At 41.3% G+C, this 24,310-nt stretch overlaps 2 protein-coding genes across 3 annotated transcripts in view; one reads left to right on the top strand and one right to left on the bottom strand.

Annotated features, from left to right (window-relative positions):
- Nucleotides 1-23,306, bottom strand: slc6a5 (solute carrier family 6 member 5). 2 transcript variants are annotated; one of them, XM_051379483.1, is made up of 16 exons: nt 23,041-23,306; nt 21,559-22,032; nt 19,779-19,926; nt 19,051-19,182; nt 18,739-18,912; nt 16,942-17,092; nt 16,104-16,236; nt 14,609-14,743; nt 14,410-14,513; nt 13,705-13,829; nt 13,373-13,485; nt 10,227-10,358; nt 9,735-9,834; nt 7,373-7,473; nt 5,931-6,098; nt 1-4,438 (listed from the first exon to the last, which is right to left on the bottom strand). In XM_051379483.1, the coding sequence occupies exons 1-16, from the start codon at nt 23,041-23,043 to the stop codon at nt 4,283-4,285; spliced, it is 2,349 nt and encodes a 782-aa protein (XP_051235443.1). In that variant the 5' UTR covers nt 23,044-23,306; the 3' UTR covers nt 1-4,282. The 2 variants fall into 2 exon arrangements, with proteins under 2 accessions (XP_051235443.1, XP_051235445.1); XM_051379485.1 differs by lacking the exon at nt 23,041-23,306 and having other exon boundaries at nt 21,559-22,183.
- Nucleotides 1-24,310, top strand: part of lrp4 (low density lipoprotein receptor-related protein 4) — a 561,339-nt gene that overhangs the window by 504,179 nt on the left and 32,850 nt on the right. The window lies entirely within an intron of this gene.

Genomic DNA, 24,310 nt, shown 5'->3' with positions numbered 1-24,310 from the left:
TAAAACAATAACATTTATTTATTGATTCATAGGTTATACATTTCATGATATAATAGCGATATATTATTATTGGCAAAGATACTATAATCCAATTGCATTTCTATACATAAATACAAAATCTGAGGTAGGGCCTCAAAGATTGATGACAATGAAAATAAATAAATGCATTTCACATATATGATATATATTTTCTTATTTTTTTATATCTCACACCGATTTTAAAAGATATTTGTCATATATCTAGTCTCTACTTTCAAAACAAAGGATGTCATGAGCTGTTGGAGGCACATATCTATATCCATAGGCAGCAGTACCTCACATAGAACACACAGAAATATATGACATTACTCAAGTAATTAGAAATTTAACCTATGCATTCATAGGTCGGACAATAAAGTGCCAAAAAGACACAACAGACATAACAATAGGAATACTGTTACCATATGAGATAGACGATAAGCTATTCTGTGGTGTTATTTTTGAAATACATACAATATTCTACCATTAGAGGACATCTATAAGGCCAATGGTTACCTGAAGATGTTTTGTAACGTATTGGCAAACATCAAGGAACACTACATGGGATATGAATGGCAGTATCTCAACCTCCTATACGCGGATGACACGTTCCTTTTTTCTTCTAAAGTTTGTTTTCTGTTTTCACTACAACCCTAGTTTAAAGTACTCTTTCTTTGGTTACCTATACTGCCCAAAGTTGACTTGCAGGCAAAGCGAATTGACAGTTACTTTTTCTGTTTTTTTTATTTCTTCCTCCTCTGTAAGAAGGACAATAGCAACCCTCCGTTTCTAAACATTACGTCGAACAAAAAACTCCCTAAAGTAAACATGCACGGACTTATATTATTGAGAGAGAAAGGACAAGGATTACTATACATGGACATTGAGTTACAGCAACACAAACTGCACATGCAAGCTCTTCAGTGTTATATTTTGTGAAGCAATGTGGTTTTAACTGAACCCTAAGCCATTTTTTTTTCTCAAACCAAAAGCAGAGAAGCCCAGTCGAAATGGAAACAAGGACACAAAACACATAGCTATTTATCTGTGGCCCTAAAGGAAATCATTAAAATCTATCTCGGGGAATAAAAGGACCATACCGTCCAATACATCTAACACATGATTTCAAATTCCAACCTGCTCGCACCCCTGCTCTCAAGCGAGTGGTTGCCATAGGGTTGAATTTTTTGGAGCATATCAGTGTTAAAAGTTTGTTTTACACAGCTCATGTTCACAATTGGTGGTCTAAGATCCTCACGTCTGTCAGGAAAGAGAAAAAGGACCATCAGGCCGAGGCATCCTAGGAAAAAAAAGTCTTGTAAATCTCCTTTGCTTCTTTTAGTGATCTACTCTGAGACTGGCCATGCAAACATCTGATTGACAGTGGAGTTCAGTAAAACGAATACAGAGACAAACACACACACACAAGCATACACAGACATACATTATTATCACGTTTGAACAAATAGAGCTAAATACACAGTCTTAACAAAAGCAACACTGTGGAGCAAGCAAGCTATTTAACAGCAGGGCTTTTTGTGCTCATTAATTGATTATGTTTTGTTTTCAAACCGTACAACCTCTTAAATCATATCTGTGCTATTTCCGTGTCAAGATTATTAAAAGACATGGCTTAGAGAAATAGTTAAGGAGAACCTCTGAGCAACTGTTATTGCATCCATACCTGCAGCCTCTATTTAAAACACTTCAGCCACTCAACTCAAGTAAACGCCTGCAGTGTTAAAAGCATAATAAAGCCAATCGGGACGTTGTATCCACATGAAAATGCATATCCAGCTGGTCAAAGCATGGAAAGTACTGCTTCTGAGTTGATGCATTGTGTTACTTTTTAGGTAATTGGTTGAAAGCTGACAAAGTAAAGGTTGGCTGCCTGTCATGTCACATTTATAGAAAGTTGCACGCCTGTTGAGCTGCACAGGACTGTTCTTTCAGGCTGCTGTGGTGTAACATCCCGACATGACTTTACGCCCCCAGGAAACACTCTTACAGTAGCTAACTTGTGCTGATGATGTCTTAACAGCACAACTTAAAGGGAAATATGTTCTAAATTACAGTAATTTGACTGATTCTGGTGGACCACAGTGTGAGCAAGGCTACCATAAAGTTGATGAAAGCCTTTCATTTTCTTCATGTGCAAATAAAACTGATTCCGCAAACTGGCTCAAGAGACAATACAATTTCAAGACGATTACAAGGCATCCGAAATTAGATCTTAAATTAATCTTAACTAATTCTTGTTTTCCATACATATAAACATAATGAAAACAAAGATACTTGATTTAGCACTGCACACAGTTGGCCAAAACTGGTTAAGTCACTTGTATGTCCTGTATAATCATCGCAAGGCGCATTTAAGCAACAGCAAGCGAAAAGCAAAGTGATGCTGCACTGAGGTCATCAGGAAGTAGTATTTTGATTCTGATCCTTTACAGGACACTTCCAGACTCCTTCCAAAATAGTTTAGCATTAGGATGGCTCTACTCTCTGTTTCCTATGCATTGAATGCTATTATTCCTACAACTACCGGAGTAGTCTGATGGAATCGAGTATACCTGAGACCCTGTTTTCATGAGGACACACAGAGAAGCAAGAGGCATAAGTCTGAAATGGCAAAGAGGTCTCCGGAGCTCTACCACAAACATCAAGAGACAAAGTACACTTTCCAGGAAAGAAGGAGGCCATTTTCTAGTCTAATCTTCATCTACTCACACATAGCAGCTGCTCCTAACATTATGAGGACGCGACAACACACACACGTACAGCTTGAAGATAGTTTTTTTTAAGAAGTGTACACATTGTACAAGATATTATCGAGCTAGCAAGAGAAACATGGTTCAGAGAGACATGAAATAGACTCACACACACACTCTCAATCTCCATCTTGCTAGCTCTCTCCTCCGATGATGCTATACATATATAACTGTATATGTATAAAGTATATATATATATATATATATATATATACACATATATATTTATATACTTTATACTGTTACTCTACTGATGTAATGTACATTGTAAAGATGGTTTTCACAGATGGCTTGACAGGTTCACAACACATAAACGCACCATCTAAAATATATTCACAAAGTGACTATCAGGTCACCTTTCGAGACCTAAAAAGGTTAAATGGCCACGTTATCACCTACTAAAGGAAGGATAGACTAGTCTAGTGGTTACCTACATTAGGAATGTGCTACTTTACATTATAGGATAATACAATAGAGGAGAACAGGTATACGGCTCAATAAATAGATAAAGAGAGAGGGTATCACAAATGGTCCCTCAGATTCGGAGGGAAAAATAGACTCAAGCTTCTATCATACTGCAGAGTCATCCAGGCCAAAGTGTATCTACTCAAAGTGGTAATCAGGATGCATTCGCTACTCTACTGGGACGTAGGAGGCACAAATTGCAGATCTTGTAATCTATTTTTGACAAAGCAAGAGCGACTGAGCAATAGCTAATGTGAATATACATATATACTGCTGGAACAAAATGTGATACCAGTGCATACTGTGTTTCTTTTTCTTTTTTTTTCCCGAGGCAGTTGATATTATTTGTATCGCCGATGGAATTTTGTACACAGATAGAACAAAAACACAGATCCCCGTTGAGCTCGTTGAACCGCTGTCGCTCAATTTTCTTTTTGTTTTGTGTCTGCTTGCACCAAGATGATTCATTATCTCTACACACAAATATGATGGCACACACACACACACACACACACACACACACACACACACACACACACACACACACACACACACACACACACACACACACACACACACAAACACACATACACACATGACTCCATAGGGAGCAGCTACGGTGAGTCTAATATTGCAAGTGCAGTCTGAGCTGTGTCATTTTATGACACAATTTTTCTCTTGGAATAAAGATCCCTGGGAAGGGTTCTGAAGTAATCAGTGGTCATGTGTGGGAGGCAATGATAGCCCATTAACCGAGTACAAAGCAGCAGTGGAGGAGTAGACTCCACCTGGGCAGCCACTCCTCCCTGGCAGAAGAGAGGAAGTGGTGAGGAAGAAGAGAGGGAAGAAGAAAGGGAGACTGTTTCCACATCCATGATACAGGGAGGAAGACAGGAAGCAAAGAGGGTGAAGTACGGATAGGAGAAAGAGAGAGGGGAGGAGGGAGAAGAAGAGGTGGAAGTTGCCCCCCCTTACAGTGCCCCCTGCCGGGGCTGGAGGTGGTGGGTCTGGTGCAGCTGGGACGACTGCTACTGGTAGGAGCCGAGCTGGAAGTCCTTGGGGGGCAGTTTGAGTCCCAGAGAGTTGGTTCCCAGAGGGTCCATCATGTTCTTGTAGCGTTCTCCACGGTGCTTCATCAGGAAAGGACCCCAGTCGGGCTGAGGGGAGCAGACCAGCTTCAGACGCTGCGAGAGGAGAGGCAACACAAAAAAGGTTTATATGGTAAGATACAATAAATCTGTAGTGGGGGATGAGGCACAGAGTTGTGTTCTCTAACAGTAGCTTGCTTGTTATAGCTCTTATGTGTAGAATATTAAGCAGTGTGCATTTCGGTCTGCCACAGTATCTGTTTTGATACTATTCCTGAACTGAAGAAAAGGGAATCAAAAGGCAAGTTTAAACAATATAAAATATTGCCAGTGCCTGGAAGGGGGCAGTAGTCACCAGCACTTCTGATTTGTGTCCATGAGTCCCCTTACTTCTTACTGCCAATAATGCTTTCGCCTAAGTAGGACCCAAAACACCCACTTGATATTTTCTATTCCATAAAGACTACTCTGTTTCTGATTGGCTGGTGTTTGTTTCTTTCGTTGCAGAGGTTGGTTAGGTTTAGGCAAAAGGATTGAGATGGGTAGGCTTAGAAAAACCTGCCATGGTCAGAGCCAATAAGAGGTAGAGGGGCAGGTCACTAGCTTAAAGCTGAGACAACAGGGCTGAAAATGTCCTTATTTAAAAACACCAAAATAATATGGGTATGTTGTGGTTAGGGTTGTGCTGAATTAGGGTAACTTTCACCAAAGTTTTCGCTGTTGGACTGCATTTTCCCCCAAACAAACACACACTTACACACGGATGGCAACGACCTACCACGCAAAGCACAGGCCTAACCATCAGTATCAACTGGGGCTCTGTGTCTTCCTTAAGGACACCTGCACATACAAATAAGGAGTCGGGGATCGAGCTGGCAATCCTGCGATTCATGGACAACCTCCTCACATAGTGGAAGTTTTGGTTCAAATATTCCTTCTGGTTTATGTTTAGTATACCTTGAATATCAAGTATGTGGATTGGTGACTGACATTGTAAAGTGCTTTGGTATAAAATCCCTACATACTGTAAATGCACAACAACTTATTATTAATGTCAAAAATGGCCCATTTTGCTTTATCATTGCAGGTGTGATTATATACTTGGCATTTTAATGCGTTTTCTAAAAAAAAAAAAAAATCCTCAAAACACATGGGGAAGGTGTTTTGCAGCAGTAGTATACAATATCACCTTAATGTATATTGAAAACTATGACGATCATACATTTATTGCAGTCAAGCAAAGAAATTAAAATGTAAGTTGGGGGATGGTCTGTGATTGAGGCTGCTGTCGGAGCTGCTGAGGGAACAGAGACGTTAGGAGAGAAAGCCACGATCATCATCATCCATTAATCTGAGTATTTAAAAGGGACCCGCCGGACTCCCAGAAAAATGTTCAAATTAATACTCAGCCAGCAGCCCGCCTCTCCCTGCTAATGAGCAAAGGATGAGACTATTGATTTCTCCGACAGGGTGTGTGTGTCTGTGTGTGTCTGAGCGTGTGGGACAGTGTGTGTGTGTGTGTGTGTGAAGCAGACAAAAACAAAACATACGTGACAATGTCTCGTCACGGCTTTGTCTCAGTTATTACCTCGCTTATGGTGCCGGGGGCGAGGTACATCTTAATGACAAACATGATTGGGATCCAGATGACAGAGCAGATGACCATGAGCCAGCCCATAACCATGGACCAGGTGGGGTAGGTGTAGTCCTCGTAGGTCATCCCCTTCCACTGGTACAGACTCAGTACCAGGATGCCCTGCACAGACCAGTGAATCAATGAAACATACGTTACATTAGGCTGTTTTCATATTAGGCATGAATGCTCCGTACCATGCCTGAGTATGCCTTCCAGTGGAGCGATTACATTGACAGACAGCTGAAGAGAAAACGCCGATTACATGAATAATGATCAAAAGAAATCACTAACAAAGAGGTAAGAATTTATTTTTGAAATAGCAGCCAACTTCCAGGTTCTGTTAATGTTGTTTTCACACCTGATGTGTAGCCGAGTACACATGAACTGTATTCAAGGCCTCTTATTCAAGTGGACCGTGCCTGAGTTCTGGTACACAATGAACTGGATTTTGGGGTCAAGTATAGTAATCTGTGTGAAATCCTCCTAAGATCCTAAGACTACTGCCGCATTGGTAAAAAAAACAACTGTAAATCTTATAACAATGGCCCAAATTTGCAGTTTTTTGACTGCTGCCGTAGTTGTTCAACTGTGTAATGCTTTTCTGCATTAACAAGGACTGAACAGCAGATTTCTTCCCAATTAACTGCACTGAACTCAGGACACATAGCCAAAGCTGTGTCCACTGTTCCTTATAAAAGAGGATGGATGAGCTTCCTTTTTAGTATATGAGCAGTGAGCAGCAGTGAGGGACAGAGTAGAAACAAATTCTACCTCCATTCTACAGAAAATTTGGCTGTGAAGGACTAGAATAAGACGAAGGAGTGGAAAACAAACAAAAAAAGGAAGGCAGACAGAAATAGATTAGCCTGGGGTTGCGCATCAATGAGCTCCCAGAGGAAATCTGATCTCCCTCGAGAGCAGCGGGATGACCAGCCGGCCCAAATGTTGCTCCATTTGTCATCGTCACCTCTGCTTTGGAGCTACAGTGGTTTCCATTACAATTACCAACATTAATGCTGGCCACTGTCCAACACTGACATGCTGGTAAACACTGTTCATTGGAATTTACAGCTTCTGCTACACCGCATATGACAAATAAGTGGCCATTCTACAGGAAGTATGCTATGGAAATGAATGTGCGTTTGCAGCAGCTGAACTCGTGCCACACTAGCTATTTTCGAAAAACACAAACAACTTGAGACTCTGTGACATGACAGGAATTAGTAGGGGGGAAATCATTTTCGATTTCACTGTAACAGGAGCAATTTCTCCCTCCTCTTCCTTTCCAATTGCAAATCAATGAACTTTAAAAGCAGCAGCGGAAATGGCAACATTTTAAGCCGGACATGTCACTGTGTGCCTGAGAGAATGAGCTGAGCAAAAAATAAACACACCGTCAGAATGGTTGGAGTCACAAAGGCCCAGCAGATTCTCCAGAATCGGTTTGGCTGGAAACCAATCATCATTTCAATGTCCTCGCAAAACCTCTGCAGACCTGCAGATATATAAAAAAAAAAGCAAAGAGAAGAGAAATAAAATAAAAGAAGAGCAATGGGAGAAAGTCAGAAAGAGAACACACAGAGAGTGACCTGGGTTTAATAAGGTCCGTTACAAAAAAAGAGGACCAGCAAATTCAATCCATCCCTGTGTGTGTGTGTGTGTGTGTGTGAGAGAGAGAGAGAGAGAGAGAGAGAGAGAGAGAGAGATCAGTTTCTGTCGTCCTTGAGAGAAATCGGGGGAGCAGATGGCTTCATTCCTCTGCCTTTATTGACGGATAACAGTGAGTGACATGAAGAGGCAGAGTCACACAATCATTTCAATATGTCACCTGTACTGATGCTTTGACAAACTGGAGGAGAGCCGTTTGCTTTGCTCCTTGGTAACAGCCTCCTGACACACACCTGAGCTCTCTGCCTGTGTGTGTGTGACTTATACATTACAACAGAGACACCTAGTGGCCTTGGCTAGAACATACAGAGAAAGGGAGGCGAGAGCTATTGTCCAACATGAAGGACCAATACATGATCAGCCCCTTTTACACATAGGCAAAGATAAGATACCAAAACCTCTCTGACCGTTCTCTCTGAACAGTTTAGGTGTTTCAAATGTTTTTGTATCGAAGCTACAGCAGCTGGTTTAATGAGTTTGAAAGAAAGATCATTGGATTTGACACTTTTTACACCCTAAAACACAAAAATTCAGTGTTTCATACAGATGAAACACGATTCAAATCCTTATGGGACACTAAAACTCTCAGCAAAAACCCAGACTGATTATAGTATTTTAGGTTTAGCAAATTGTTAACGGGCCACTACTCATAGGGAGCCTGTGAAAACATTGCTGTAATATCTTCTGTGGCTCTGGAGGATGAATGTCAAGTCTGAGAAAATTATTCTCACTGGGGTATCTCAGTTTTGGGCTTGGAAACTACACATTTTTAACAGAGAGTCTGAGTCACAAATTGTGTGTATGGACTTTAAAAGATACTGGCATTTACTAGGCATTAAGGGTCTGACAAAATATGCTATGGAGCTGCTGCATATGGGGAGTGTAGGATGTTGTGTTTTTTAAGCCTGACCCATACAAGGGACTAAAAGTCAGAATATATAAACCTTGATGCCCCCCAACCTTGTCAATTGGGATAAAAATTTTAAAGATAATTGATTCCTATCTGAATAAAGAATTTAAACCAGAAAGGTTGTAGCTGTAGCTGTATTCAGGGACATCAGCAACGGTGTAATGGATGTTATGATATGTGATATTTAATTTTTTAATTTAATTTAATTCAAAGATGGAGATGTAGGTCAGTGAGTCAATACAATATTTTGGTCCTTAACGAGATATGCTGACAAAAACTAACCAGATTACTATGAGTTTGGTATGAGCATCCATGATCCCTGGAGTATGAATCCTAATGATTTTGGTGTCTTTGAGTTTCTTTCAGCGCCACTATCAGTCTCAATTTTCCCTTTGTCCAAGACTTTAATTCATGACAGTGTCTTGAAAGCAAATAGCCACATTTACATGGTTTGCTATAGATATTAATGATACCCAGAGGATTATTCCTAATATTCATGACTCTCTGACCTCTCCTCTAGTGCCACCATCAGGCCGACATTTCCAGCTCTACATAAAAGAATCTACATCGAATGGCAGATTATTATGCAATTTACTGAATACATCTGTACTTTCTGCAAGATGAACCTAGATTAGAAAGTATTTGTTCTTAAAATCTGTGTATTTTTTTTATATTTTATATAACTTAAGCTGCATTCACTGTCATTTACTGTTGGTGTTTAAGGTCAGTTGCAAACCAATTTTATTTTGGGATGAAAAGTCAAGTTTGCACACACTACATCCCATGAACTAAAAGGAAAGAATACGAAGTAATTTACTGAGCACATTCCTCAGAGAAATAAGTGGTAATTTAACACCCCCTGATAATCTTGTCTTTGCTGACCTCCAGTGGTTTATCTTTGCACTTGCTGCAGTGATGGACAGGTGTACTCCAGGACACTGTGACATCACTGTTGAGTGATGCTGGGTGTGAACAGAGTTTAAAAAAAAAAAAACAACTTCCCTCTAATGTCAGCTTCAGGACTCCTGCAAGAACAAAACTATCTCTGTGTTGTTTGTTCATTTTATTATTGTGGGATGTATCTAACATTACGGCCTGTAGTGGCCACTAGCAGGGTTTCAGACGTTCATTCTCATTGGTCAAAGGGCATGAGATAAAACAGGATCAGCCTTACTCACCATAGAGGTAGGAAATCCCCACCAGCTCGCAGATAGCAATGATGACCAAAGAGTAGGAGGCTGCGAATGTGTCCACCAGCTGCAGCATGAACATCCCACTCTGTCACAAACACACACATACGAACAAATTATATACAAATACCAAGGCTTTGTCTTACCCTGCCCTCTTCCCTCACATTGTGACTTCTGACTTGTAAATGGTCTTAACTTTTCACACTGACTTGTACCGGATCATAAGAAATGAAATGTATGAATCCTACTTTCGGCTGTATTTTGCCCTCTGAAGCTGTCTGGGGGGATTTTAATAAGACTCAGCTTCTCTTGTTCCACTCACTGAGCCTGTCCTCTGAAGGCCGCGACTTCACTTTACATGCAGAAAACTGTCGGCTTACTCAAAGAAAGAGTCGCAGGGCGTGGGGAGAATGCCCGAGCGTTCCTGCTTTGTGGCATCAGTGATAGGTAGATGTCTGTTTTTTTGTGTCCGTGTCGTACCTCTGTGATCATGGGAAATCCCAGGATGAAGAAGGAAGCACAGCAGACCAGGGTGAAGAGCGGTTTGTGTTTCCTCAAGTATTTGGGGAACTCGTCTGACACGGAGGTTACGATGGTCTCAATGGTAGCAAACTGGGACACAGATGAGTGTGAGGAAAGAAAAATGAGCAGAGAAAAAATAGATGAGAGGGGAGAGAAGGAAGTTTAGTTGTTTAGTCATATGTATGATGATCATCTAATCATATCTAATCAAGACATTGCTCAAGTTTGATTCTGCCTGGAAAAACACCAGGAATTCAATTTAAGTCTGTTAAATGAAGGGTTATCAAAAAAGTCTACATGTAGGGCTTCAGGCTAACTCTAAAAAAACAGCCCCAGCAGATCCTGATTCACTGTCTCCACTACAGAATTACTGAAAATTGTCCAATCAGGGCAGGTTTACTGCAGCGTTTCAATTGAAAAAGCCTCCAGTCAGCAGGTTTACCTCTTCTGAATCAGAGCAGCTGCTGCTGTCAGAAATCAGCATCCAGTGCTGTGAGGCGTTCATCTTCAATTCATCCAATAAACACATTTTTACTGTAATTTCATTTATTTCCAAAACAAATAAAAGACATTATCCTAATCACGAGCAGGAGAAGATTTGTAAACAAATCAGTATTAAGAATTTAGATTACAATGGAGAGAGCTGACAGGTGGTGTCTGTCTGGAGATTAGCAAATGTAACATGACGGTGAAAAGGGGCTCAGAACCCAGAGGACAGCAGTGGAATATACAAACAGGCAAATTGCGGGAGGTTGGTAGAGTGTGTGTGTGTGTATGCATGCTGTAGAAAACACGTTGGCAGCGAGCTATCTGCCACTTCTCCACTCCTCTCCTTCCTCCTGAGCTCCCAAAACTAATTTCCCGTCAACATCCCAAGCCTATTACCGCCGAGCTGCTTTCTACAACAAAGCCACCAGCCCTCTCCTCTGAGCTGCCGCCGCCAAGGCAAAGTAACATCATCATTTACTGTTGCTGTTGACTTGTGTCTTAATGTGCCACTGTGCCCTCTGCTCCTCTGCTCGGCCCAGAAGCATCACGGTGCACTTGAAGAAGTTGGCGTTTCAGATGGAATTGTTTGCTCAGTATTGCAGCTGGAGACGCTCTGGACTTAGAAAACCATCCCGGAGACTGAAGGGTTTGTTCACTGAGGTTAAACGAGGAATGAATCAGCGCAGTGACTGACACAATTAGAGTTTTGTAACTTACAGTAGAAGTATTGTGGTGCATGAGTTGTACTGTCACTCAGACAGTCGAGTTCAGCAAAACAAGCTGAATGTGCAATATTGAGTAATTATGGCAAATGTATTAGCACAACATCCAGCAGACACAGAGCAACATGATCACTCATTCTGTGTTTGTGGTGGCCTGATGAGTGTAAGTTCAATATTCACTCTCTTATTAGCTCCAATTTGCCGTCCACCAATTCCTGTGGGAAATCTCTTTAGCAGCTAAATGCTTTTGCTGAATACAGAACTGCATGTTGCTGAAAACCAAGGTTGATGAGAGCAGCATTTACGGTAAAACATTAAAGGGAACAGGTTTCTAGTAACTCTCTGTGAGTTAAACTATTTCCAAATGTACACTGTAAATGAATATAAATTGTGTACCGAATATGACACAGACACAGAACTAAAGTTCAGAAGTTTCTCCTTTTTAAATGTAATAAAATTTGATTGTACTTAGACTTAGATTTACTCCAGTGCTGTTCCAAAACTTTAAGGTCAACTTAATTCCACTCACTCCAATCACACAGACCCCCTTCTGCTCAAGTACCCGGAGAGCTCGAGCACTTGAAATCAGTCACAGTGGGTGGTATGTATGGGTAATTATGTTAATTGGGTCAATGTGTGCAGCATTTATACATAGCTGGATGGCGCTACCAAAGTTCAGTCTTGACTTTAGAGCAAACAGATGACTATCATTACTGATATAAAGACTGCTGATGTTTTGATACTTAGAGATCTTCTCTTCTCCGACAGAAACACAGGCTGTTTGATGTTGCAGCCACAACAGAAAATAATGTTTTCTCATAAACCAACATCCAAAAAATGGCAGAATTTACAGAAATGCTTTTAGAAATACAGAACACTGATGCTCATATGAATCATAAATTCACTGACTACATATATTAATTAATTTATATATATATCAATTCCCTTACTGTGAAATCCTATCTTTAGAGGTCCAATTATGAATATTTTTTATATTAACACTGAATCAATTAACTATGCGTAATGTGAAAGGGGTTGTTTGCAGTGAAGGAGCCACAGAGAATTATCACCAACTCTGCAGCTTCGTTTTCAGCCTCTGTCGTTGTTTCGGTTCAGTCTCAGAATTCAGCCGCACTCCCCACAGCATCAGGCAGCTGTTTCTGAGGAAAAATGCCCCGATAATCACACTGCCTGCCCAGCACCACACAACAGACAAAGTTAGAGACTAGCTGGTGAAGAAAGTGGAACATGTAGCAACTAAAGAGACAGATACCGGAGCTAAAACAAGAGTGAATGTTATATTTCTATTCACCAGGCAGACAGAAACTTGACTCCGATGGGATAGTATGTCGCCCAGTGTTTGCAGGATGTGTTTTACAGGTTTGACAAACCGTTGTGGTGTTCTTGTGCCCCCCAAGTGGCCCAAAAAAATCTACATTTTTGGAAACAGATTTGTTTACTTGTCTTGAGTCCACCAAAGAGGTAGGTCAGGTTTTAGCCTGAAAGCTGGAGGTACCTGTTAGTCTAGCTCAATCAATAAATACACCCTCCAACAACTCTTAATACTGTCTTACATGTTTGTTTTATTTTTTATATGTGTTGAAGGAAGAAAATGGGGATTGAGCATTAGCGCATAAGCTATTTCTTCACAAACAACAACACAACACACAACTATTATACAACTTTAGAGTTGTGGAGAGGAGTTTTTTAACAGAGTCTAAATGTCAGACTGTGTCTTTGAACCTGGCACTTACTGAAGAACTCCAGAATATTATTACTCTGGAAGATTTTCTTCATCTGTATTATGAGGACATATAAGCCTCATAAGTATAGACTTATGACAACACACACACACACACACACACACACACACATTGAAGGAGCAGTGGTTACCATGGTATCGAGGCCAAGAGTCAGGAGCATGAGGAAGAAGATGATCGCCCAGAAAGGAGACAGTGGAAGTCGGGTCAGAGCCTCTGGATACACCACAAACGCTATGCCTGGACCTGACACATGGATACACGGACACACACACACACACGCACACACACACACACACACACACACACACACACACACACACACACACACACACACACACACACACACATATGAGGATGCACACACACTTTCTCCACAGCAGATAAGAAGATTCAACTTGTTCAGTTGGGTTTTAGTGAGCAGCGCCGGCCTGTTGCTGCTGCCTGCTGGTTTAGGTATCTTACCTTCATCTGCCACCTTCTCTATCGGCACTTTCAACTCATGTGCCATGAAACCAATGACCGAGAAGATGACAAACCCAGCAAATATACTGGTGGCACTGTTTGTACATGTCACAATAATTGTATCCCTACGGAGAAAAAGAGGAAAGAGAGAGACAGAGGCTGAATAAGCAAATATCTGCTATAGCGACTGAAATATTCAAAACATGCTACACATAACAAGTAATATATTATATAATAATGCTCTTAAATTTGATTAAAGATCACTGTGTTCTGTACACACAGATAAGAGATGCCTTTGGCGCCCTCTGGTGGCAGGAATAAATACTCTGCAAATAGAGGGCTCTAAAGAGTGTTAGGCATTTACACAAGGTGTACACAAGGGGGTGTAGTGCTTTATACTGTAAAATGTGTCTGTTATTTTGTCCTAGTCCAACAAATTGACTTTATTTAATATTCAGACAGGGCGGTTGTGTTTGAGGCGTGTGTGTGTTCTCAGATCCTTCATTTGCTGAGTTGTGTCTGCGTGAAAAACATGTTTCTGCAAACCACAATACATTACAATATTCTTTAAATGTATTAATGAAAGAAACACTGAACTGCTGGCTGCAAAGAGTGTCATTTATTACTGACAATTCTATCAGACATACAGATACAGTGTCATGTGTCTATTGTGCCAGAAGCATGGTTTACCTTTTGTGTGTTTACCTGTAGCAGTTATTGTGGAACTTATTGTAGGAAGAGAGAGTGATGAGGCCTCCCCAAGCAGCCGACAGAGAGAAGAAGATCTGAGTGGCTGCGTCTTTCCACACCTGACGGAGGAAGAGAGGAAGAGCTGCAGGTAAAGAGCGGGGAAAGAGACAAACGGTGCAAAAACAGCTGAATTAAACGAGCAGGCGTCAGGTACCTTCGCATCGTTCAGTTTCTCCCACTTTGGTGTGATAAAGTAGAGGATGCCGTCGAAGGCACCAGGGAGGGTCACTCCTCTGATCAGCAGGATGACCAGCACCACATAGGGAAATGTGGCTGTGAAATAAACCACCTGAGCAGAGGGGGGACAAGAAAAAGAGAGAATGGCATTAAAAAATGTGATATCTAAAGATAATATAGTGGAAATAGGAGGTCTGCGAAAGGAGACTATTCTTCTTATTTAGAGTTTTCTGCAATGTATGCAATTTTCATTTTAGTGTCAAACCTAAACTTAATCTAGCTATTACAAAAAATGGATGGTTGGATGTTGAAAGCTTCACTGTGCAGAATGATGTATGTGCAGAGTTTGACACCAGAAGGATGGTTTCAGATTAATTTTCTGAAAGTGGAACATTTCTCTGCACAGAAAATCTGATTGTTAAGGGGTCTACGAGGATAATTTGTGACATGACAAACAATTTGGGTTGAAGTCATTCCTGGTCTAGTTTGCAACATCAAGTGTGATATAGAAACTGAGGCCACCAGTGCACATACACATAGATACAAATGGACTTTGGAAATGAACTTAATTAGCATATTCGTAGATTCTGGAAAAAATAGAAGGAGTAGACTTTTTAAGGTTTTAAATGTGGAAATGATCATTTTTTCCAGAAAAAAACAAATCACACAAACTATTTGTAACGTGTTAATGTATGTCTGGAGGGGATCTTTAAGTTTCTAAGGCAAAATATTTTTTGTCAGTTGATTAAAACAAACCTGTAATACAAGAAAGAATCAAATTTCTACAATCCTTCTCACAGCCACATTGTCTTCCAGGTTTCATTTTCCCACATAATATAAATCATAATATAAAGCAAATGTGAGGTTCCAGAGCGTCTGTCCTTAATGCATCAACTGCAGCTGCATTACAATGTAATGAGAAACCTTAGCCACAAACAACCTAAAATTTCAATTTGTGCCATCACTTAAGAGTCTAAATTATAACAGTGCCAACTGAGATCTCTGAATGTTGCCACAGTGTATGTCACATCTGTGTCCAGTAGAGGGCAACATTATACAAGAATTCAATCTGAATAAGCTCTAAAGTCTAGGGACAATCAGTGCAATGTAAAATGTTTCCTTCTGCATGCTGTCCTTGCATGTTGGGAGGAAAATAGATGTCCAAAATTCTTCGTAAAGTGTATCCCACAATCCACTGCAACTCAAAATCACTCTGGAGAGATGCTGTGGGTGTGCTCAAGACACCATGTCCACTTCTTCATGCACTCAGCAATTATAAGTTTTAAAAAAGTGATAAATAACTATATTTAAGAATATAAAACCCAAAGGTGGACATGCCAAGAAATACGAACAGATCAAAGATTACAAAGCTACGAGAACTGAACCCCAGGCCACAACAAGATCTGTTCAAATTAAAATATGAGTTAAGATTGTTTTTTTTGTTTTTTTCAGGGGTTTGTGTGTTTTCTTACCTTTCCTGATGACTTGATTCCTTTGGCTAAAGAGGCGTAGACAATAAACCAGGCCAGGAGCAGACAGCCTGCCAGAGGCCAGCGGATGTCTCCTGGATATTCAATTCCTTTAGAGATGTGCAACACATTGTACCTGCAGGTGTGAATCAAACAGCAAAGTTTTCAGTCTGAAAGAAAATTTAAATAAACTAAATATACATAAAAAGCAATGTAGATTAGATATAAATCTGTACACTGCAAGTTTTTTTTTTTTTTTTTACAAATGTTTTAATTCTTGTGTATTACTTTTCCTACAAGTCTTAATTTCCCTTTTGAGAAAGTAAGGCAGTAAGATTATTTCAACACAAATCATCTTCATTCAAGAATTTATATATAATAAAGTCTCACATGTTGTATTTGTTTTGTATTTTGTACTGTAGTTGTGGTACTTGCACTAAGAAATAATCTGTAAACGTTCACTGCAGCGGCAGATTTTACACTTTAAGAAAAGGGTACATTGGTGATTTAAATTCAAAGATTTATTGGTCCTCTTCTACACCAAAAATGTAGAGTGTGGTTCTGTGAAACCCTTTCAAGAGGGCAAATTTAAAAACTATTATCATTATGAAGAAATCTGCTCTCAGTGCCTGTAAACCCTTTTTGCTGCTGCCCGATGATGCTGTTTTGAAGGCCCTAGAAAGCCAAACATCTGCATGAGAAGACTGAGAAAAATATCAGATTTTTATTCCTCACTTCTGGACAAAAAAATCCCTAAAAATTAGACCAAACTGCTCAGGTCAAATGTTTGTTTCTATTAAGCTTAAATTCTACTTTAAACAGTGTTTAATGATGCACTCACTTGAAGTACTCCTCACTGGGGCTGACATATGTCTTGTTGCCGTCCACAGTCATGTTTATCAGTTTGCTCAGATTTCCCACAGCATTCGCAGACAGACAGAACGTGGAGTTCTTGATGGAGGTGATGTTTCTGTCCCGCAGGATGCACGTGTCTGTTCCAATCAGAAACCAACACACGTCAACTGGGAGAGACTGTCAGAGTGCTGCTGTGGGACAGAGCTTACTGTCCACTCAGGTTTCCACACGGAAAGTAAAGTGGGAGCGAACAGATGGGCCTGATTTTGAGAAAGGAGGACTGACAGGAGGCTGATCCTCAGCGAGAACTGGACCCAACTAAGATTTTGATTCTTTTTTTGATATTCAGCCAACAGAGACACTGAATCTGTGCCTTGTTTCAGATACGAGGGGAAAGGAAAGATAAGAAAACCTGCTTTGCTTTTGACTGCACAATTTTTCATGCAGACAGTTCAGACAAATTGTGCAGACGAAATTGCTTTTTATGCTTTTATTTTTTAAATCCTGCTGAATTCATATAAAATGCAGACCGTGTATATAGTATATATATATGTAATGTGAGAATTTCTTTTTCTAAATTCAAGACAAAATACTGACTAAAACGAATAACGAGAATAACGAGAATAACTCCCTGCAAATCACCTTTAACTAAACAATAACTCAACCACTCAGGTAGCAGAGAAAGAGTTTTCTGAAACTAGATAGGATGGAGAAAAATAGCACAAACCAATGAACCTTATCCAAACAAAAAATAATACTGTCCACCTCCATCTGCATCTTTTTGACACAACAATTTGAAAATGATAAACTCAAAGTATTTGTAATTTTTGCAGAGCTATCAGTGTGCTTGGTCCACCCCACTACATAGAGGATGTATTCATACATTACAGGTTAAATCATTTATATAATATTTATGACTTTATGAATCATTTATTTAAATTATAAGCTACCTTAATGCTTTTCTTTTTGACAATCTTTCTGTTATCGTCCTCATTGACGAGATTGAGAGAGTGGTAGAGAGACTACAGTGTTGAAGGGCCCCTGCAGTGCGTGAGGCAGCCAGCAGGGGTCAGTCTCGGGCTCACTGCAGCACTGCAGCAGCACAGCCAGTACAGTAAATTTGTCAAGCAAGCAGTTTTTTGTGCTGAATTCACAGAATCGCTAAAGGCAAATATTCTACGAAATGAACGGAATTTCGATATTTATTCGACGCAGATCGACATCAGACACCCCCGTGGCCCCTCCCCGCACCTTTCCCCCTCAGTCACAACATGATTTAATCTACAGTTTCATTAAAAAAATCAGACCAAGACAGACTGCTTCAGCTGTATGCTGCAGCTTTAAAGCATAAAACAGAGCTATAATCTGACATTATCACACAAAGAAAGAATCGAGAATATCTGAATATATGTGTTTCTGTCCCACTGAGGGCCTCCTTTCACGGTGTTCGGCCTGTGCGATTAAAAATGGATCAAAGAGATGAAGTGAAGTGCTCTGAATTTAAAGTGTTTTTTTGAGAGTGAAAACACCGCAGAGATCACAGGTCAGGATTCATTATACTGCAGGACACCTCAGCTGAGGGAGTCATGACGCATTGCGCATTGTGGAGAGAGAGAGAGAGAGAGAGAGAGAGAGAGAGAGAGAGAGGGGTGCTTTTGGTGTGTGTGAGAGTGTGTGTGTGTGTGTGTGTGTGTGTGTGAGAGAGAGAGAGAGAGAGAGAGAGAGAGTGTGTGTGTGTGTGTGTGTGTGTGTGTGTGTGTGTGTGTGAAGGTGTGTGTCTTACCTAACAGCAGCATGTCTTTGTCCTTACATTCCACCGTGTTCCACTCATTCCTACAGTTAGCCCATGGCAGTGAGCCCTTCAACGAAGCGAACAGGTAGTACAGTGTCCAGCACATTATAATATTATAGTATATGGCTATCAAGACAGATATTATCAACATGGCAATCCCGCAACCTAAAATAAATAAATGAGACGAAATATATAAATTACTCTTAAGAAAAAGTAGAGAACTCGTGATGATAAGAAAATGAGTTTTATTTGTGAATATTTCTTTCATTTTCTTTTTTAGTGGATTAGTGTGTGGCAGTTTACCTTGCAGAGCTGGGATGCATTTCCACACTGAGACGGGCCCCTGGCTGGCGAACTGGCCCAGAGACACCTCCAGCAAAAAGATTGGGATTCCGGCAATGCCCAACATTGTCAGGTAGGGGATCAAAAACGCCCCTGCAAGGAAATTACACAGCAGGCTACAGGGAGCAGTTCAAGTAACATAAAACAGATTATTAAAAATTAAAATGGACATGAAGACATGGAGCTGCTCATCTGCTGATATTTCTTATTGATTAATGAATAAAAATCATCAGTTATCTGTAAATGTCTTCTAGCATAGCTGAACAAATTAAAGAATAAATAATAATAATAATAATAAATCTAAAGGACTATTAATGCTAGTATTAATATTAATAATATTATTAACGACTGTGGCCGTTTTCACAGCTTTAATAATGATGTAAAAACATTATTTAAGTGTATTTTTATTTATTTTATCTTTCCTTTTTTTTCTATGGAAATAATCACTGAACAAAATTCTCTCCTCTTTGCTTGTATTTTCTTTAATACGGTGTTTGTTCTCCTGGTTAAAGGCCTATGAGGATAAACTGGGCGACACATTGGAAGAACCACCTCAAGCAATAAGAAGATAATAATCAGAAATGTTCAAACCCTGACCCTAAAAAAAAAAGTGTAATTCGATTTTCTGAGCAGATTTTTCGTTTGTTTTCGGTGTCGGGAATTTAAAAGCATTGACCCAGAACTCTTACCTCCACCATTTTGGAAGGCGAGATAAGGGAACCTCCACACGTTCCCCAGTCCCACCGCATAGCCAACCATGGACAGAATAAAATCCATTTTATTGGACCAGTTTCCTCTGGCCTTATTCTCATCTCCCTCCTCGTCATCATCTTCTGCCTAAGAGGAGGGGGGGAAAGCATTCATTCATTCTCTAAAATAAAAACCTATTCACACCAGACTCCAAGTTAAACCATTAGGAGATTTAAAAAAGCACTGAGTCTGGGCCTGAATGAATTACAAGAAACAAAATGCATCACTGTTTTTAGAAAAAGTGAAAGTTACTAATATAAAGACACCCTAAAATATGTTTCTTAATTTAAAAATGCATCCTTTCGGTGCCTTAATATCACTGGATTTCTCCCCCTTGTTCATTTTGTTCACCATTACAGATGCGTTTGACGAGCACCAGCTTTCCAATAACAAGCCTGCATATATCTTCATCTCCAACTACACTTGCAGGCCCATTATCACCACCAAAGCACTTTAAATTACACCCTAAATCTCAGACTCAAGGATAAAAAAAACCAACCTGTAATGGCCCACCAATTTAAAAAAAAAGGCAACAAATATTAAGAAACATGCGTAATTACAGCTGCACCGCAGGATCTGAGCAAATACATAAAAGAAACTGCATGAATATTCAGACTCAAACAACACCATGCATGGGAATGTGTGTGTGTGTGTGTGTGTGTGTGTGTGTGTGTGTGTGTGAGGGGTGGTGGTGGGGGGGTTCCCTCTCGGGGATTGGAAACAATCCGCAGTCTCATGTAATACAGTGCTGCCTATCAGCCGGATAACACCTGGGCTTCTGGGCCATACCGAGAGAGAGGTGTGTGTGTGTGTGTGTGTGTGTGTGTGTGTGTGTGTGTGTGTGTGTGTGTGTGTGCTGGGAGCAGGGGAACGCCGAAAAGACCGCGAGAGTATGATTTAATCCTCGTTATCCTTAATCGTGTTAACGTTGTACCGGTGAGCAAAAATCAAGCAAGACAAATCACCGGAAATCGGTTGAGATCTAAAAGGACAAACAGTTTGGTTCAGATTAATGTTCCCTCTGCTCTGAACATCCATCACACTGATTTATACACAGTTACTACCCCCCCATCGGGTTGGTCCTCTCATATTCAGCTGACATAAGCGGGTTTGAAAGTTTGGATGGTGGACCGGGTTGGTGCAGACACATGGCTCACCATCCACCCAGAGTACCGATCAGCACCGGAGAGAACTCAACATATGAGGTTGGGGTACCCATGGTGGTCCACATTCATTAAGGTAAATGAACCACTGTTATGTGGCTTTATGGGAATCGTATTACAGCCTGAATGCAACAGAACACAGGCCGCTTTTTAAATAAGACTTATTATAAAAATAATAAACAATCTCTAATATTTTATGGCCTAAAATGATTAATCCTTCTAAAATCCGACTACCAAGCGACAAGCCTCCACTGATTCAGCTCGGAAGTTGTCGGGCTACACCTGAACACTTTGTAAGCACCATCTGTGCGGTGACCACAGCTCAGCCTCACAGGTTTCCCCTCTTTCCCTCCAGCACACACCGACACTGATCTACCGAGAGCGTCCAGGGGTTTGCACCGTCCCCTGTTCGGAGGCGGCAGGTTAATCCAGTGTGTGGGGACATCCACACCGGGACATCCGGACCGGGACATCCACACCGCACCTGCCTCCAAGCCGCTGCGCTCTCACACCTGCCCGCTCTCCGTTAAGGAAACGGTTCATTTAGCTGACTTACCCCCGTCACGGTGCCGGGCTGAACAGACGTGTGCCCATCTGTTCCCAGTATGATGGTGGTCTGGCTCATTGCCGTCCAGTTGCCCGCGGTGTTGTTCTGCTCCGCGGTGGCCCGGAGCGGGTCGCCGTACTGGGCGGACCCCCCGCGGGCCGAACCTACGGAATCCTTCCTGAAGGCCGAGTTGACGGCCACGGATCCAGGGACAGCCGGCGGGGTGTTTTTAAACGTCCCATACGCTTTATTGCTGTCCAGTTCTCCCGGTTTATTTTCCGTGGGACAAAAAGTTTTGCTCTCATTGGAGGGGGGCGGCGGCTGGGGCGCCGGGTGATGGTGAGGGGCGGGCGGCGGGCACGCAGCCGTGTTGTCCGGTTTGTTTGTTGTAAGTCCCGCAGCTCCGTCGGGCTGCTGCGTCGGGATGTAGCCGGTAGGAGCGCTGGCCGGCTGTTTGGCCATGTCTCTCTGGTCAGAGAAATCCTGGAACATGAGTGACAGATCAGCAAGACAAAAGGCAGCAGAGCGGCAGAAAGCGAGAAGCTGTGAGGCTGCTGCAGCCCATCTCTGCTTTGGGACTAAAAAATGCTCAATTCTCTCCCTGCAACGTTTTTCTGCAGCATGTTCTGGCTCTGGCTGCTCTATAGTTTCAGCTCACAGTCTACCGGGTGTGTGTGTGTATATGTGTGTGTGTGTGTGTGTGTGTGTGTGTGTGTCTGTGTCTGTGTGTGTTGGAGGGAGGGGGGTTGCTTTGCTTCTCCAGTTCTCGCTTTCTGCAAGATTCTTTAATTTTACGCCCCATTTCCCCCTCATGTCATTCAGCCACACATCCACTGATTTTTATGGGCAATAGACAAGCTGCTGCGGGTCTCTCGGTGGCTCTGCTCTCCCCGGCAGGCATGCGAGATCACCGGCGTTACAGCAGTGAGCGGACCCGGGGCGGCGGAATTACAAATGACTCCCTGAAATTTAGCTTTGAGGGGGGGGGGGGAAGCAACCGGAAAAGATCCAGTTTCTAAAAAAAAAAAAAAGGGTGATGGGGGTTTATTAAAAAAACTAAAACAACAACAGTTGATTGAGTAATGCTCAGTTGTGTTGTTAATTAGTGAGCAAAAGGAGCTGTACCTGGCTGTAAGAACCTGTTTAAAGAGAAAATTAAAAATGGTAAAAAAAAAAAAAAAAAAAATAGGAAAAGAGGTACAATGGAATAAAATTAAATCTTTTTCCCTCATTTAGACTTAAAAAAAAAAAAAAAGAGCACAGAGTCTTATGCAAGAGAAAAACAGCTAGATTGGTGACAGAATGAAGTGAAGAAAGTTTAGTTTAATGTGGAGCCGCAGCTGCAGTTCAGCACCACGGACAGCTTCAACCAGCCAAACTGAATTTAAAAAAAAAGTGTGAAATGAAAACGAAACCAGCTGCAGAAGAAGTTCCTAAAGCAAGAGGAAACCGCAGGTGGACAAAGTAAAGAAAGTGTTTTCGGACACTTACCATGTTTTTGCAGGTCTATGCTGGCAGGCTGGAAAAAACAGCTGTAAAAAGATGAGGAGAGGACTGGAAGCGGACTGGTTGTAGCCGCGCAAAGCACCAAGTGCAAAGCTTTTCTATAGCTCCGTGGGAAAGAGCGGAGTTTGCGTCAGTGCAGAGCAAGGTGCCCTTCCCGTGACATTTTCTTGATAATAGGAGTTTGATAAATCATTGGCCTTGGATTCGGATTTTTAAAGGGACAACCGGAGCCAAGACGACGGGGGAGCGTGTGTTACGTGCGTGAATTGTGTGCGTTCTAGTTACGCAAGGTGCATGCGTGAGCGCTGGACGGAATCTTTCAGAGCTGATTAATACACTTGTCTCTAGGGACGCGTGGGATACACACACACATGGACACATCCCACACGAGCACACACTGCTCGTTTTGGGACAAAGATTTCCAGGTTTGGGCTGTTATTGGAGAAGATCTAAACAGGGTGCATGCGGGTCGAAATAATGTTTGCACACTGCTGAGTCGGGGTTCTCTGGTACAGTTACAATTACAGTAGCCACTCATGGGAAAGAGAGATTTGTATTCCACAAGATTCTTTTAGTTTTATAGTAAAGTTAGCTCTTTTCCCGTCATCAACATTTAGGCCTGTAAAATGCAGAAACTAGACTTTAAAGGCAAAAGAAGAGTTTTATTTAAAGTTGTTATGTATTACAGACACGGCCGGTGTTCTTTATAAGTTATACATAGACATACCTTAAATATACACAGTTAAATGTAATTTTGAGAAGTTGTAAAAGTCAAATAGACTGTTAAAGACAATGTGCTAAAAATGGTGTGAACTATAAATAGTTTTTCCACTTGGCGGGTTTTACGCACGGCGCGCTCCAGGCTCTATACGTTCCTTCTTGCGTCACCGATATGAGCATTGATCAAGTAAAAAAAAAAAAAAAAAAGAAAAGAAAGTGGGCGAGGTCTTTATAAAGCTACTCATTTGTTAAAGTCTTACGCAAGAAGGAGGCCTTTTTTTTTCTTTTCTTCTTTAAATCACGTGTGTAAGGAGGAACCGGAGCCAACCACTGGAGCCCGGACTGGAAGCAGTGACAGTGGAGGGGGGGGGGTAAAAGGTGCCACACTGGAGAATCTAAAACACTGCATTGCGCATACTGTTGTCCAAGTCTCCCTTTAAACGGATAACGCATATGCTCGTCCTGTGTGTGTGTGTGTGTGTGTGTGTGTGTGTGTGTGTGGGAGTCATCCAAAAACAAACCAAAAAAAAAAAAG

This window comes from Dicentrarchus labrax, unplaced genomic scaffold (genome assembly GCF_905237075.1).
Source record: "Dicentrarchus labrax unplaced genomic scaffold, dlabrax2021, whole genome shotgun sequence".
Lineage (NCBI taxonomy): Eukaryota > Metazoa > Chordata > Actinopteri > Moronidae > Dicentrarchus > Dicentrarchus labrax.
The sequence above is the reverse complement of the archived record's forward strand: the minus strand, read 5'-3'. Positions and strand labels throughout refer to the sequence as shown.